The sequence below is a fragment of the Lacerta agilis genome, chromosome 4 (assembly GCF_009819535.1).
Source record: "Lacerta agilis isolate rLacAgi1 chromosome 4, rLacAgi1.pri, whole genome shotgun sequence".
Taxonomy (NCBI): Eukaryota; Metazoa; Chordata; class Lepidosauria; order Squamata; family Lacertidae; genus Lacerta; species Lacerta agilis.
This window is the reverse complement of record NC_046315.1, coordinates 31088900-31105546: the sequence shown is the minus strand read 5'-3', so window position 1 is coordinate 31105546 and position 16647 is coordinate 31088900. Positions and strand designations below refer to the sequence as shown.

At 40.8% G+C, this 16647-nt stretch overlaps 1 protein-coding gene across 2 annotated transcripts in view; it reads right to left on the bottom strand.

The window, feature by feature from the left end:
• Positions 1 to 16647, bottom strand: part of NME7 (NME/NM23 family member 7) — a 70290-nt gene that overhangs the window by 22217 nt on the left and 31426 nt on the right. For both annotated transcript variants that reach the window (XM_033146589.1, XM_033146590.1), the window contains exons 8-10: positions 13231 to 13295; positions 11229 to 11297; positions 9176 to 9277 (exon numbers count right to left, since the gene is read on the bottom strand). In XM_033146589.1, the coding sequence (XP_033002480.1) occupies positions 9176 to 9277; positions 11229 to 11297; positions 13231 to 13295 (236 nt within the window). The remainder of the gene's footprint in view (positions 1 to 9175; positions 9278 to 11228; positions 11298 to 13230; positions 13296 to 16647) is intronic.

Here is a 16647-nt window from a genome sequence, read left to right as displayed (position 1 = left end):
TGAGGGTTCAAGTTATAAATTAAACTGCTTGCCTCTGGCATCAGCCAACAAAATTGCAGCTGCAAGTCTGTACAAATTTATTGGAGAAGTGGATGCTCCATTAAAAAAAGAAAGGCTGTAATTTTTCGTGATGGAGAGCAACTCAAGACTGTGGTGACAAAGGAGCCAAGGTCTGTCTCTTCATTAAAGACCATTGATTTAAATGGCAGCAACCCATCCTTTTCAGAATATAATTTCCCATTCAATAACAAGTATAAGATTCCAGACCAGCTTTACAATCAGGAAATGCAAAAGACTACATGGTGCAATTAACTTTGGGGTACATTTTGTAGAGGTTTGTGTTGTTTCGAAATCAAAATACCGTACAATCATACATATAGAAATATTACAGGGCCACTGCTCATGGGTTGAGTACCTGTCAAACTTCTCTTTATTTGTGGGTGAGGCGTCATTTTTTAACACTCCAAGAGAAACTACTATGACTACTACCAATTATAGTCTAAAACTTCTGGAGGACAGCAGGTTGGGCAAAGCTGCAGCAGAGAAAGTCTATCAGCATGAGACACCAAATGAAAAGTCCAGCGGGAAGAACACTTGTTCATAGTAAATCCCTTAGAAATGTTAAGAACTGTTTGTTCTTCATTGTCTGTAAATTCTCTTGTAGCTATTTGACCTACATTTCAGGGATGTTTTGAGAACAAGTAGGACAAAGATGAGGCAGACATTAATGCATGTACATTAATGCATGTACACACGCCAATAAAATATATTTGAATTGAAATATATTGAATATATATTCATAATTCAATTTAACATTTGAATTAGAAAAACAATAGAAGGCTGTTTCTGCAATAGAACAAACTCCAGGGACAGTAAAACATTGCCTTTATTAGGACCAGTCAACATTTACAACATTCCAGCATGCTGGCTGGGACCAATTTTACTAGATCAACACTGTCCTTAACTGCAGCCTGACAACCTGTAGAAAGTTAGCAAATGAAAATATTCTTGGCATGAAAGTAAATGACAGGGAAAGCTTTGCCTTCTAAATTTCAGTGCATCTGGCCACTGGCAGGGGAGCAGAACCAATAAAAATGGTGGCTAATTGACTCAGATTTACCTCCTCCTCAGCAAACATTTGAGAGAGATAATGAGATGGTTCGGAAGGCCAGCTCCCTGCACTAGTGGTGCTGCCGCTTAGCAAGACAGAGATGGTGTGTTGGAGCAACAACAACACTGGGGAAGCCCTGCAGGATACTTGACATCACCAGCCCAGAACTCCTTCTGCTGTGATAGCGTGCCAAACAGGCAAGCAGATAAAAACGGGTTTCGCGGAAAAGGGCAGAACACAGACTATTGAGAGGAAGCAGATTCTCATATACTGGGTTGAATAAATCAACCAATTCTGTAACAGCAGGCTTCCAGCGCAAGTTATTGTTGACATGCAGCATTTACAGTCCTTGCATACCTAACATGGTATTTTACAAAAATGGCTATTTGAGTGACAACGTGTCAGCATTCAAACTGGCCAAGCCAGTTCCTGTGAAGCATAGGGAGGAATCTGTCTATGAAAAGTATCTCTTGTTTAGTTTCACACTGCTGGCTTTGGATTTCCAGCATCTGGCAAGCTGGGCGGGGGGCATGGAAGGGTGAGGATGACAACGAAGACCCTTTACTCGTGTAGGCTGACCAAATCCCTCATGATCACCCCCACCCTCAATTGGCAGCAATGACTCGTGCAGCTAGTCCTTCCCATGTGATTCTGGGCTTTCAAGCGAAGTGGTATAGAAAGAAGCCACAGGGAAGATAGAGCCCTTCCAAACTGTTACGTAGTGATATGCAATGAAGCCCACAATGTTTGTATTGCATACTTCACAAATACACCTAAAAGGGTCACCTTCTCTTGCGTGAAGCTGCCCAGACATTTAAGATCAACCTCTCAACCCACTTCCATCTAAAGCAAGGCAGATGGTAACAGAAGATCAAACCTCAAATTCTTTGGACCCAAGGTATCAGGGCCAATGCAGCCTTTAGGCAGGATGTGGCAGCTGCCTCTGGCGGTGGAATTCCCTGCAGGTGCCCCGCCTGCCCTGCTGCCAGCAGAGAAGTGTCACCAGCATTGGCACCCATTTCTGTTGAGATCTCACCTGAAATCACACAAGATCTTGCAGAACATGAGAGATCTCACCTGAAATCAGCACCAATACTGGTGCTGCTTCTTTGCCAGCGGTGGAGGTTTCAGGGCAGGCGGTGGCGGCAGCACACACCACTCCTGCAAGAGATTTTATCTACTGCTCAGTCGCCAATATCCCATTACTGGGCAAGGCAGTCAGGACACTGGTGGTGCTGAAACTCCTAGCACACGTGGAGGTAATTTATTATCTGGTCCTATTTCAATTTGGATTCAACAAACTGCCTTGGTTGTCCTGATTGCTGACTTCTATTAGGAGAGAGACAAGGGAAATGCAACTCTATTGATTTTTCTTGCTCTCAGCAGCTTTTGACATAATTGACCATGGTATCTTACTAGGTCAGTGCTATAATTTGAGAATTGGGGGCATGGTGTTACAGTGATTCTGCTTCTGCCTACAGGTCTGGTTTCAGGCAGTCACACTGGGGAAATTCTGCTTGGCTCCATAGCATGCTGACGACACTCAGCTCTATTTCTCTTTGTCATCAGAGTCAGGTGACGCTGTGCAGGTGCTGCATCAGTCCTTGGGGGCAGTATTAAGCTAGATGAAGCCAAAATCAAAACCCTGAGGATGAATCCTGACAACATGCGACACATTATGGGTAAGTGGTTCTCATGTTTGAGAAACAAGGATATAAAATAGCCTGTTCTATGTGCGGCTGCACTACACATGAAGGAGAAGGCATGTGGCTGGGGAGTCTTTCTAGATCCAGCATTGCCACTGGAGGCTTATGTCAGGCATGGCCAAACTTGGCCCTCCAGATGTTTTGGGACTACAATTCCCATCATCCCTGACCACTGGTCCTGTTAGCTAGGGATGACGGGAGTTGTAGTCCCAAAACATCTGGACAGTCCAGTTTGGCCATGCCTGGCTTATGTGGACCTAGCAGCATGAAGTTCATTTCCTCACTTTTGACTGGTTCACCAGCTGCACCCCTTTCTTAGCAGGGATAGGTTTTCCAGAGCAATCTATTCTGTGGTTATCTCTCAACCAGATTATCTGTAATATGTAGCATGCACAGCTGCTGAACTGACAGAATATTGACCGGCAGAGTCAGATGTAATCACGTTACACCAATTTTTAAGGAGTGTCATTGACTGCTTATTTGCTTCTGTGAGAAATTGATGAAGGGATGTTTACCTATTAAAGTCCTAAATGGCTTCATCAAGCCCCAGTACCTGAAGGATTGCCTCTCCCTATATCATCATCTCAAAGCTTAAATAGCTCCACAAGTAGATCTTCTCTGTATTCATCATCACCTGAGGCCCTTCTTCATGTGCCTCCTTCATGAGAGGTCCAGAGGGTGGCAACATGAGAATGGGACTTTTCTGCAGTTACTCCCCATTTTGTGGGATGCTCTCCCCAGGGAGGCTCACCTGGTGCCTTCATCTTTAGGTATCAGGCAAAAACTTTTCCTTCAACCAGCCCTTTGGCTAATTAATATTCTATGTTCTCTTAAATTTGCTGGGGGGTGGTTATGGGTTTGCTTTGTTTTTGCTCTTGTTTTTATTACGTATTTTGTGTTTTTATTTTGCATTTTTATGCTCTGAACCTGCCCTGAGATCTTCAGATGAAGACCGGTACATAAATTTAATAAAAAAAATAAAATAAATATTCCATTGCTAGGTAGGATGCATTAATACAACAACTCCCATCAGTCTCAGCAAACATGGCCAGTGGTCAGGCATGATGGACATTGAAGTCCAACAACACCTGGAGAGCACCACATTGACTATCCCCATACAGATGAAAAGTGGTTTAAAAATAAATGTTTAATAAATAAATGTTATATGAATAAATGGTGTATGTTTTAGCTCTTTTATTTCTTAGCTGCACGGACAAAATTTACTGGAGGCTGCTAAATATTGGAAGTCTTTATAAATCAATAAATAAAGCATTATTTGAGATTTTTGTTAAAGGCTTGAATGGCTAATTCCACTCTAATGTCAGTTAATGATTTACCTACATGCTATTTATCCATTTGTATGTAAGGGGGAAGAGATGCCTGCCACTTTATATTAGCAGGCACAAGCAAAGCAACACCCAAGCATATCTCATAATCATCAGACGAATGACAACCAACAACAGGCACCTGCCTCATTAATCATAGGTCTTATCAAATTAGGCAATCTACAGCAGCTTGCTGCATTTTGAATTTTGCAAGTATCTACCAAATCTACGAGGGTAAAGGCTGGCCCTATCATTGGGCAGAGTAAGGCAATGGCCTCATGCAGCAGATGTTGGCAGTCGGCAGCAGCACTACTGTTGCCCAGAGCCCCTCATTCATTCCTCTCTGTGAGAGGAAAGAACTCTAAATGCCACTTGGCACGCCCTGGACTCCCTAAACTAGCCTGCTGCCCTGGGTTCACAGGATGATATCATCACTGCTGAAGTAAGATTCAGCTCCTAGTTCAGCCGGAATGGAAGGTGCGGATACCATCTTGTCCTTTGCCTCTAGTAGCAAAATGCAGTGGACCACCTTCACAAAACAAACTATTATAATGCCTGGCTAGGGCTGCAATCCTAAACCCATTTACTAAGTCCCACCCAACTTAGCTGGATTGACTTTTGAGTAAAACATTTTATTTTAAGCAATTCTCGACTACCCTTCATCTAATGGATTCCAGCAATAATATTAACACACACACAAAATGATTCAGCAGAGGCTATAAATACATAAATAATGGTATTTGGAGAAAGGTCTCAATTAAGGAACTTGATGCACAGGAAGGCTGGTGTGGGAGGAAACACTCCTTCAGGCATTTGGATCCCAAGCCACTTAGGGCTTTAATAAGTTCAGCACCTGTGTAAAATTGTTCTGCATGCAAGGAGAAACTTTTATCTAAACAATCTTGCATAGTTTTGAAATTCTGGGGGCTTTTGGAGTAGTGGATAAAGCTCTGCACTCCTGCCAGCCATCACAGTCTAAAATAAAATCACATTCCAAGATGGAGTTCATAACTTTTGAGCTGACTAGTCCAGGGGTCAGAAGACTTTTTCAGCAGGGGGCCAGCCCACAGTCCTCAGACCTTGTGGGGTACCGGACTATATTTTGAAGGGAAAGAAATGAACGAATTCCTATGCCCCACAAATAACACAGAGATGCATTTTAAATAAAAGCACACATTCTACTGTTGTAAAAACACCAGGCAGGCCCCACAAATAACCCAGAAATGCATTTTAAATCAAAGGACACATTCTACTAATGTAAAAACACGCTGATTCCTGGACCGCCTTAGTTTGCCTACCCATAGACTAGACTAAGGCTGCATACATACCATATATTTAAAGCATACATACACAAACACACACAAAAAGAATATTGGGAATTATAGTTTATACCTCACTGAGAAACAGCACCCTTAACAAACTACAGTTCCCAGGATTCTTTAGTGGAGGATAGATATGCTTTAAATGTGTGGTATGTACACAGCAAAGCAAAGAAGCATAGAAATGAATAATCAAAATGTGGCTCTGCAGCACTACACATTAAATTTTAGGCTTTGTGATTGGCTACAGCTCCCTGTGGGTTGTATTCTTTGGCTTGCTCTACATCAGGTGAGAAATGGCCCTGTGTGAGGTAGCAAGAGAAGGTGTGCCCTCCTAACCCAGAGCAGGGATTTTAAAATAGCCCAGAATTGTTGTCAACACCCTTCTCAGTGCCATGCTCGTTCGCGGGGTATTAGCCCTGCACATCTGAAATGAAGCGACAAAAAACAGTTATATTTGTAATATTGTTTGCATCTTTCTTTTTTAAAAAATAATAATCTCAAATTTGGTTAGTCAGGGATGTTTGTGATACTGCAAAGAAATAAACTGATCAAAATTCTGGTCAGGTTGTCTTGCAGTAAAAAGGAGAAGCAAGCTGAACAGACCAGTGAGCAAACCCTAAATTATTAATCCACCGAACAGTCATTCAGTCGCCCACATTTCACATTCAGGGTTGTTGGTTTTTGCTTTTAAAAAATACTTTGTTTAATTAATGGTTGATAAGACAATGAGAAAGGAGCCACAGAGTCAAAAGCTCACACTGCAGCTGCTCTGGCTGTCAGCTATTGCAAATGGTGGCAGTGGCTGGTTTTTGTTTTTTTTAACAGGAATGTTTCTTCTAGCACAGGATATATTGCATATGCACACAATTCAGCAACTGTAATTATTATTATTATTATTATTATTATTATTGCTAATAAAGGAATGCCGGTGTTCACCTGATTCTCCATTGACAGACCTAGCCTCTATTGATATATCCTGATATATCTTAAGCCTTCCCAGATTTCTGCACAGAGGGTTGATATGATCAAATTATCCAGCTGATAACTTCAGACTACCACATCAGACACAGCCACTCTTCAAAAAATTTCTTTCTGATGGGTGTGTTGCATTTTTTTCATGGAGAGGCTGTACTTTTACGCAAGAATATGAAGTTGTAGTTAACGAGCAGGGACGTGACCTCCCCCCATAGAAATAAATGGGAGAACTGCTTCATAGTCATTAAAGTTCAGGATGGGGTTTAAAAACCAAATGTTGAACGCTTTTCAAGAATGTTTCAAGCATTCATAGTATTTTGAAGCTATTGTTTTCAACTCACACATACAAATAATGTTTGGATTAAAGCCAAGTAGAAACTTTTAAAAATATGGTATGGTATGGAAGGTTTCTAACATTGGGATTGGGAACCCAACTTTACACACATAGAAATGGTCCCCTTTAGAATAATGCCAATCACGCATTGGCTGGGGGCTTGGCCAGCACCCATGATGCCCCGGAGGGACAGGGGTAGGCCTGCACAGTGCACATCCTCACAAGCCCCTTTACACATTTCAGAAGCAAACACCTTAAAATGCAAAGTTTCTAGCAGACTGACAGTAACTAGTGTATGCAATATAGAATTGATTTTATCTTTAATAAAGAAAAGGAACACTGTTTATATTTGACCCTAAATAACATTTGAAAAAAATCCAACCATGTCCTTTCCGCTAGAGACAGTCACAGACAGCATGACATACTAATTGCAGCTTTTTATTGATCTGTTTTCTAACTCCAGTCGATAACGGTCTGTCATTGACGGAGAATCCATTTTCCCTTCTGTTTGCATTGCTTAGTGCAATGTGAAGAGCAGCCTAATTATTTGTAATCATAAACTCATCTGCCTTCAAATATGCCAAGTTGTTTTACTGTCGCTGTAAGTAATTCATTGTTTCTCAGGTGTAGAATTCCACAAGAGAGTCATCAGAAGAAGACAATGTGCTTGTGCCAATGTGAATGTATATAGATCCTTCCTCTTAAGACATACATTCACAGGAGTTACTCCCGTTGAGTTCAATGGGGCTTCCTTCCACATAGGTAGGAAGTGCAGCCTTACATGGGAGAAACCTCTTTTAAACACAGAAGGACTCCCTTCAAAGTCTATGTGCATAGGATTGCATTACTAGAATCATAACTGTTGAAGCAGTCAAATTGTACAGTCTGACTTTTGCTAGCATTTTAAAATATTTATAGCTAGATTAAATATTTAATCTGGCAGCGGCTACCAGTGTCATAGGAAACATAGGAAGCTGCCTTATAGTGAGTCAGACAATTGGCCCATCTTGCTCAACACTGTCTACACTAACTGGTAGCAGCTCTTCAGGGTTTCGGTAGGAGTGTTTGCCAGCCCTACCTAGAGATGCTGGGGATTGAACCTGGGACCTTCTGCATGCAAGGCAGATGCTCTGCCACAGAGCTATGGCCTGACCCCTTCCATCTGTGCCATCTTACAGATGGTTAGGTTTATTAAATGTCTGCATCACTTTCACCCCTTTTTGAAGATCACAACAACACTTGCCCAGTAGAACAGCAGCTCAGTATGAGCTGCAGTGTTGCCAACATAGCTTAGTAGCAAGAAGCAAATATCCTAAAGTATGGTTGTTCACACTGCTTTCTGAGTAACAAGCACTGAATTGGCATAGATTGGAGTAGCTTAAATAGCATTCCAGTGATGTGCTTTCATATCTAATGCAAAGAAGGCTTAGCAATGGTCATAGCTGCATAAATAATCATGACAACAACAAAAATGACACATGTTAAGGTGGAGCTGTCCTTTCTGCTTGTAAACCATGCCTCTAAGTGATCATTATATTAGCAGGCAAGCTGAATAGAACATTTTTCAAATGTAGGCTTCTACAGTTGTTATCTGTTACTATGCTGCCACACAGAAGGGGTGGGGGAGAAATCTGGTTTGTATTTTAATAGAACCTACCTAATTCATACCTCTCAGACCAATTTGGAAACCAAAGCATAGCTATCTTTAAAAACCAAAATATGTGTGTACGTACACACACACACACACACACACACACACAGCATCTGAACAAAAATGCACATATTCATTAAAATTAAATTAAAAATGCACTTTATTAGAGGAAACTGCTTGAGGTAATGTGTATAAGTAGGATAAATGCTGATGAATTTCCATGAGGACATTTTGTAAAAAGTAATGTGGCAAACTGGAGACTAGAGAAATGAGAAACTCAAAGTGAAATTAACAGATTTGTCCATTCCTTTTAACAACTGAGTGGCAAAACAGATGCAACACAAGAGATCTAAAATTGAATCTACCCAATTTTTAAACTTTAAAGAAGCAATGGGGGGGGGGTTCAGTTTTGACTGGAGAAGCCGCACTAAGGTAGGAGTATTTAATGTTTCTCTCCCGCTTTTGCCCCATCTATTCTCCACCGCAGCTGGTATGATACCCACTTTTCTCAAGGTGGGGTGTGGGGTGTTAGGCATCAGCATGTAGGACGAAGGAGTTTTAGATTTCCCCCTGTAGGACGAAGGAGTTTTAGATTTCCTGGGAGATTTTCTAATTTCCAATCAAAAACAAAGCCAACTGCCTCCAGGTTCCTTTAAAGTAAAAACCAAAAACTTTGATCGAGACAGTCTCAAACCTCATGCATCACTTTTGCTTTGGCAAAATATACAAACTTCTCAAGTAAGTTACTTACGGGATCAGAAGGCCCGCAGAAGTCTCGGAATACTTTTTCAGGATCTACTTGCCTAATCTCTAGAGCTACACAAGGGCCTGAGCAAAGTTCTACAACCATCTCCTGCAACAGGAAAAAGGAACAGATTACTAAATGGCTTTTATATTTTTTACTCTGTACTGTATATCAATTTGCATCATTTCTTGTTTTAAGAAAATCTAAGCCAGCCCAGACCACTCTCTACATGTTGTTTTCAAAGGCACTTCTATCCATTCTAACATAAATGTTCCTAATGAAATGTGTCAGTTCTCTCATGCTTTTTATAAATTCTGGGGCTAGTCGGCATTCTTCAACTTTACTGACATAGTGACTCTCATCAGAACACCACTGTGGCCACCTCTGTGTTCAATCAATGAAAAAGTGAAAAAGCACAGACCGTAATACAGATACTTGAATGACTCCATTTTTTGCATCCTTCCATTGCTTGAAGTGTCCATTTATTCCTTCTCTTTGCTTCCTGTTCTTTAACCAATTACTGATCCATAAGAGAACTTATTCCATACTACAACATCACCTCTTTGGAATATACTGTATATTTTATTTCTTTGATTAAGCTTTATTCTCTCTTGTGTTCAATTTTAAGCTGTTGAACAAATCAGCTTTATTTCTATTGTGCTATATGGTAGCTTTAGTTGTATGGCTTGATTGATACTTCTCATGGATTTACTTACTGACACTAAGGTTTATTTGGAATTGTTAATACTTCAATTTTAAATTGTTGTATTGATATGTTCATCTGACGTGTAGTGAACTGGCTTGGGTACAACCTTGTGGAAATGCAGTATATAAATAAATGAAAGAATGAATGAAACATCATGCTGTGGTTTTCCAAGCCTCCTTTCCAGGTGCGCAGCCTGGGAGTCATTTTGGACTCACAACTGTCCATGGAGGCGCAGGTCAATTCTGTATCCAGGGCAGTTGTTTACCAGCTCTCTCTGGTACGCAGGCTGAGACTCTACCTGCCCGTGGACTGTCTTGCCAGAGTGGTGCATGCTCTAGTTATCTCCTGCTTGGACTACTGCAATGCACTCTACGTGGGGTTACCTTTGAAGGTGACCCGGAAACTACAACTAATCCAGAATGCAGCAGCTAGAATGGTGACTGGGGCGGCTGCCGAGACCATATAATACCGGTCGTGAAAGACCTACATTGGCTCCCAGTACGTTTCCGAGCACAATTCAAAGTGTTGGTGTTGACCTTTAAAGCCCTAAACAGCCTCGGCCCAGTATCCCTGAAGGAGCGTCTCCACCCCCATTGTTCTGCCCGGACACTGAGGTCCAGCGCCAAGGGCCTTCTGGCAGTTCCCTCATTGTGAGAAGCAAAGCTACAGGGAACCAGGCAGAGGGCCTTCTCAGCAGTGGCGCCCGCCCTGCGGAACGCCTTCCCATTAGATGTCAAAGAGATAAACAACCACCTGACATTTAGAAGACATCTGAAGGCAGCCCTGTTTAGGGAAGTTTTTAATGTGTGACATTTTAATGTATTTTTAATCTTTGTTGGAAGCTGCCCAGAGTAGCTGGGGAAACCCAGCCAGATGGGCGGGATACAAATAAATTATTATTATTATTATTATTATTCCACATCATCAGCTGCTGCTGGCAGGGGCAAAGGAAGTCGCAATGCATATCATTTCTCAGTGTGAGGTAAGTGGTCTTAAAAAATACGGACACTATCCATTTGGTTATGTTGCAACCAAGCCTCTTTGTATCAAGAATTTTTGCTGGAAGAAACCTATTCAACTCGCCCATTGCAGCAATATCAAATACAAGAAGACAAGTTTTATGTTGAGCCAAACTAAAATCATCACTTGCGCAGTCTGTCTTGCCAATTCAAAAACATTACTAGGTTGAAATCTTTGCGGCTGAGGTGAAGAGCAGCACTGAAAAGTGACTTTATACAGGTAATCCCTCAAAGCTTGTGCCATGCCCTTGACAATAAGCCTTCAGGTCGGTCCATTAAGATTCTATCCAAAATGAGCCCTGAAACAAAGAGAGACTTTATAGCGCTTACTTACAGCATATTCAGCGACAACACCTTTGTAAATTGAGTAGAATTCCTCTGCATTTGCACGGTCCATATAGTACTGCACGTAAGAAAGAACAGAAAGGAAAAGTATTTATTCTGTGTACAGCGGGAACAAGTGTATACATCTCCAAGCATTACTGTTGCCCCTTTTCTTTTCATACACAACCTGAGGAGACTTTAACTTATTTCTCAATTAATCCCTCACAGAGTATTATGTGGAAAAGCTGATAAAAATTAAAAAGACACCAGAGATCAAGATCCCATTTGTGATTCATTCTTTTTTTCTATTTTCCACATGTATGTCTCAACTTATCAAACAAATCACAAGATACCCGTATTTGTTTTGTTTTATTGCTACTCTTTCGTGTACCATTTAGATTGCACAAAACTCAACAATTTTTTTTAAAAGATTCCATTCGCTGCCGCTGCAAGTTCAACTCTGTTAAATGGAGGGGAAGGGGGAATATACAACACATTCATGCTGGGGTCAGAGAGCCACATGACAAGGAGGATCTAAATACAGCGGTACCTTGGTTCTCGAATCTAATCCGTTTCGGGAGTCCGTTCTCCTGGAACGGATCGAAAACCAAGGCATGGCTTCCAATTGTATGCAGGAGCTTCCTGCACTCAACTGGAAACTGTGGAAGCCGCGTTGGACGTTCAGCTTTACAAAGAATGTTTGCAAACCGGAACACTCACTTCCGAGTTTGCGACGTTCGGGAGCCGATTTGTTCGACAACCAAGGTACCACTCTACATTAGAAAGGTAAGCATTACAGTACTCATTATGCAAGCACTAGCTGGCTTGCAAACATGTTACTTGAAGGAACACTTTCCCCTGTAGGAGCCTGCTAGAGTGCCAAGATCTTGCAGGGAAGCCCTTTTCTCAGTCCTGCCATTTTCTAGAGTGCATTTGGCAGGGGCACAAGAGAGGGCCTTTTCAGTGTCTGCGCTCCAGCTTTGGGGCTCCCTTCCTCCCACAGTTCATTTGCCCCCTTGTCTGTTGACCCTCCAGTGCCGAGTAAAGACATTTTCATTTTGACAAACCTTTGGCATGCCAGGGCAACTTGTTCATTGTAATGCTCAAGGTGTATAATTGCCCACTGTTTCTATACTTGGATTTTTATTGTTCTGACTTTTATCTTCTCTTTTGTATTTGTGTTGGTTATATATCCTTTAGCACCTTTACTGCATTTTTATCTTGTCGCTGTTAGCAGCCCTGAGCACCATGGCAAGATACAAACTGAAGTAATAAATACTAATAAATTATAGACAACAGCCTAAATAATGGTTTATATTCTATATATATAGTGATTATATATAGTGCAAAATATGCATATTCACCTACTACGTAAGTCAGTTCTGACAAGCTAGCTAGCATTATTTCAGTTTTAAAGACTAAGCAACCTTGATAAGTCCAAGTCAGCCTTAGTCAAAGTCAGCCAAAAGGAATTGAGCTTATATTGAAATGCAGCATAATAAGGTGTTGTTTACCCACCTGTTGAGATGGAAGGAAGAAAAATACAGAGACAGCAAGAATGCAAATTGTGCATAAATGAGAGAAAAGACAGCAGCTCTCACTGTTCCTCTGTGAGCAAAACAAGACAGACACTCCTCAATATAGACTATTTGCAGCCTGTTCCTGTCCATTTCTATCAACCAATTTGAATGGGGATTTACTCCCAAGTATAGGTTTCTCCTCCTCTGGTAATGATTTTAGGGAAATATAGTAGGGTTGAAAAGGCTGCTTTTTTATTTTCTGTATTCTGCAAGAGAGCAGACTGGGAACCTGACACCCTTTAAAAAATAGGCAGGTGTAAGAGGTAGCTGATATGTATGGGGTTGCTGCTGAAAGGAAAGGCTGTCATGCTTCGCCCAGGTGAAATGCATTAAAAAGCTAGTGTAGGAGTGGGTGCAACAGGTGGCAAAGGTTGCTGTTCCCTCATCTCATCAAAGAAAAGGTCTGAAAAAAGACCAAGAAGAAAGAGTTACCATCTGCAAGGCTGAAATATCAAATCCTCCATCAAGTATTGCTTTTATTATCTTCCCAGTCAGACCTGTGAAGAAAAAAGATATATATTTTTTAAACTGGCTACAGAAATTCGTCTCAAATGCTGGGTTCCTGGGACTATGTTGCTACAGTACATTTATAATACAGTTGCTTTTATGAGAACATTTGTGTCTTGCACATTTACTTGGGGTATATGAGGCAAACACATTGCTCATATGGGCTCACAATAACCATAAGTCTGTGACCAAGTCAGGAAGAAATGTCACTCCTTGCAACTCAACAGTAACCAAATTTAACCAGAAGTAGATCCCACTGAAATCACTTCCAAGTAAAAACGATTAGGATTGGGCTATACAACACTGATTTTTCACACATAAGTAAAATACACCCAAATTATGCAAACCACCATTCCCATTTATAGGCTTAAACCCCAAATAGTGCAACCCATTCCATTTTTATAGTTTTTCTACCTGGCCTAACATTAGAGATGTGCAAATATTGTTACATTTTGGGGAAAGTGAGAAATAGTGCAAGAAACAGAGAGCTAGCTAGATGAGAAAAAGGAAGATCACAGATACTGTACTGTTTCATATGATCCCAATATAAAACAGAAAGACAAATTTAATGCATGCATTATCCTTAACACTGAAGCCTTTAACAAACAGGAGTTTCACTTTTCAAATATAACTTTTTTTTCTGTAAAAGTCTGCACCAAAACAAGTTCATGCCTACATTTGAGTTTTGGATAATGAGGAAAGCACTTGACAAATATTTTGGTGCCCATAAAACATGGGGGGGGGGGAATTAAACTTATTTAAAATATTCAGACCTCACTCAATAAGGAAACTGGCTATTTTAAAATTAGGAAGACTACATCTTTAAAATGTGATTACTGTAAGCCAAATCAGAGCCACAGATTAAGTGTTCGTTTAGGATTTAATTTTTAGTGACAAAGTACAAAAGAAATCACAGGCATTACTAAATACAACTGAAGGAATGTAATACTAATCCTAGCAAAAATGCATAACAAATAACTCTGGGCATAAAAAAAAAACAAGAGAGGGAAGGTTTTATGTCTCCAAGACAGCATTAGGTTACTAGGCACCAATACAGAACAGATAATCTTCAAGCGCATTTTAATCAGATGAAGTGATGCGGTACAACATCTACTCTGCAATTTAACAATTCACCGCTTTGTGACACATAAGGACAAATTCAAAGAAAGCAGATCTAAAAACTTAAAAGCAATCAGAGGGTGCTGGCTTTGGTAAAAGCTGCACATGCATGAACAACTACAACCTTTGCCTTTTGAGATCTAGAGATTAATCTATTAATTGGCTTGCCAGTTAGTCAGCTACGGCATTCAGAAAACACACTGCTAAATCTGTTTGACTTCCGAAATGTTCGAAAACCAAGGCACAGCTTCTGATTGGTGCAGGTGCCCCGGAAACAATAGCCGACAGCCGCAACGGACGTTCGGCTTCCGAAAAACGTTCGAAAACCAGAAAACTTACTTCCGGGTTTTCGGCATTTGAGTACCAAGGCGCTTGAGAACCAAGGTGCCATTTATCTGCTTTAGGCAATTTTTTACAGTCTTCAACTCCAATATAAAAATTAATGCACAAGGGCAAGAGGAGAATACAGTTGGAAGAAGTGGGTGGGGTTAAGAAGAAAGAAGGTGCCCTCCTCCTTGTGTGAATACTAGGAAGAAGGTTGTTGGTAAATCCCAGAGTTCCCTTATCAAAACCTCAGTTTACTGGGCATAAGTCCAATAAGGACATACATTATGGGAGTGCTTTAATGGTTCTTAAGATATGATCTGTAGAGGACTTTGCATTGCCAATTCAGCTGATGTATAATAATTCATATAGAGCTTGTGGACTTTGATCTCTTAGATCTCAATCATGTTCCTGTTAGCTGACTTCCTTTTGAATTGACGCAGGAATTACAATTATGCAAAACACCATGGGAAAAAGGTATGTATTTTGCATTCTGGGTCTCACCACTCTGCTTGTCCTCAATTATATCTCACTACAATTGCCTTCAAAGCATAATACATACAACACAGATAAATTTGGCACAGCTGACGGACCTGGAAAATCAACTGCCTCACTCTGTGATTAAATTCTAAGAAGCTGCAGCAGCTATACTCTGCTTAAATTAGAAGCCCTCACCCATCTTTGCAGATTGGGAACAGCAACCATTGTCTGTGGTTACTAAGTACAGGGAAAGCACATTCTGAGCACAGGATTTCTCCTGCAAAGTCACAAGATACAGGGTAACCAATAATCCCTATTTTTGTTCCTTTATTAAATGAGGCTGCACATGGGCAGTAGCTCGCTCCACATGGGCTGCATATGTGTCTCAGCTAAGATCTAGAGAAACCACCATAGTGGAGGAGGAGGGGAATACAAAAAACTAAGCCAAAGACATAAATCAACATCTACCTTGGCTTCCCGCTCCCAAAACATGGGTTCAGGTGGAAAAGCAAAGTTAAGATACAAGAGGACTTCACAGTCATTGAGTATCAGCTCTCTGCAGGAAACATGAGGTCCTCAGCAGTACCAAGAGGCCCCAAAGACAAAGCTTATACTGTATCAGGTTTGCCAAGGACAGATTCAAACCCCATTACACCAGAAGCTTTTTAAAATGAGAAATCCGTATGAGCATCAGTGTCTTCCTCCACTATTATTGAGTGAACTGAAGCTAAAAACCCACAATAAGGACAGAGAAAAGATAAGAACCCATGGTCTCGGCTTTAAATTATGACCTATATTTTTAATCAGTAGATGGTGGAGAAAATTAGATGAAAATTTAAGAGGAAAAACAACAAGGTGCGCATTTAAGTACATGTAAAAACTGAACAGTTGCTGGCGTCTTGAAGGTAGGCATTGGCAATCTCTGAAAAGCACTTGCATTGTTTTCATAACAAAGTGGAATGGGCAGGAAGAAAAGACAGTTTTAAATCATAAAAGCAAAAGTCGCACTGAAAGATGGTAGACAGCTGAGAGGAGTGATGTATTTAAGCATCTGGGAGCAACTTCCAATAATGCAATGGACAGATTTTATTTGCAATTGTCAGATTAGCTCCAGCAGCAATAGGATGGGCGCTGACTGTTTTGACACAGAATCCCAGTGAGATCAGCTACTTACTCCAAGGTAACTGGATACAGAATTGCAGCCTTAGTTTTTTAAAGTAAGGCAAGTAGAAGGGTTGTTACTAAGAAATATGCAAATCTATTCCCAAGTACCCTTAAGTCATATAATAGGCACCAGCATTTTGGATTGACAAGATACCATGCAAATCATTTTGCCACAAGGAATTGTAATATTTTCTGCAACAGACTAACATGACTACCTCGAGAAATACTGAATGCTGACTTTAGATAACGCTGACG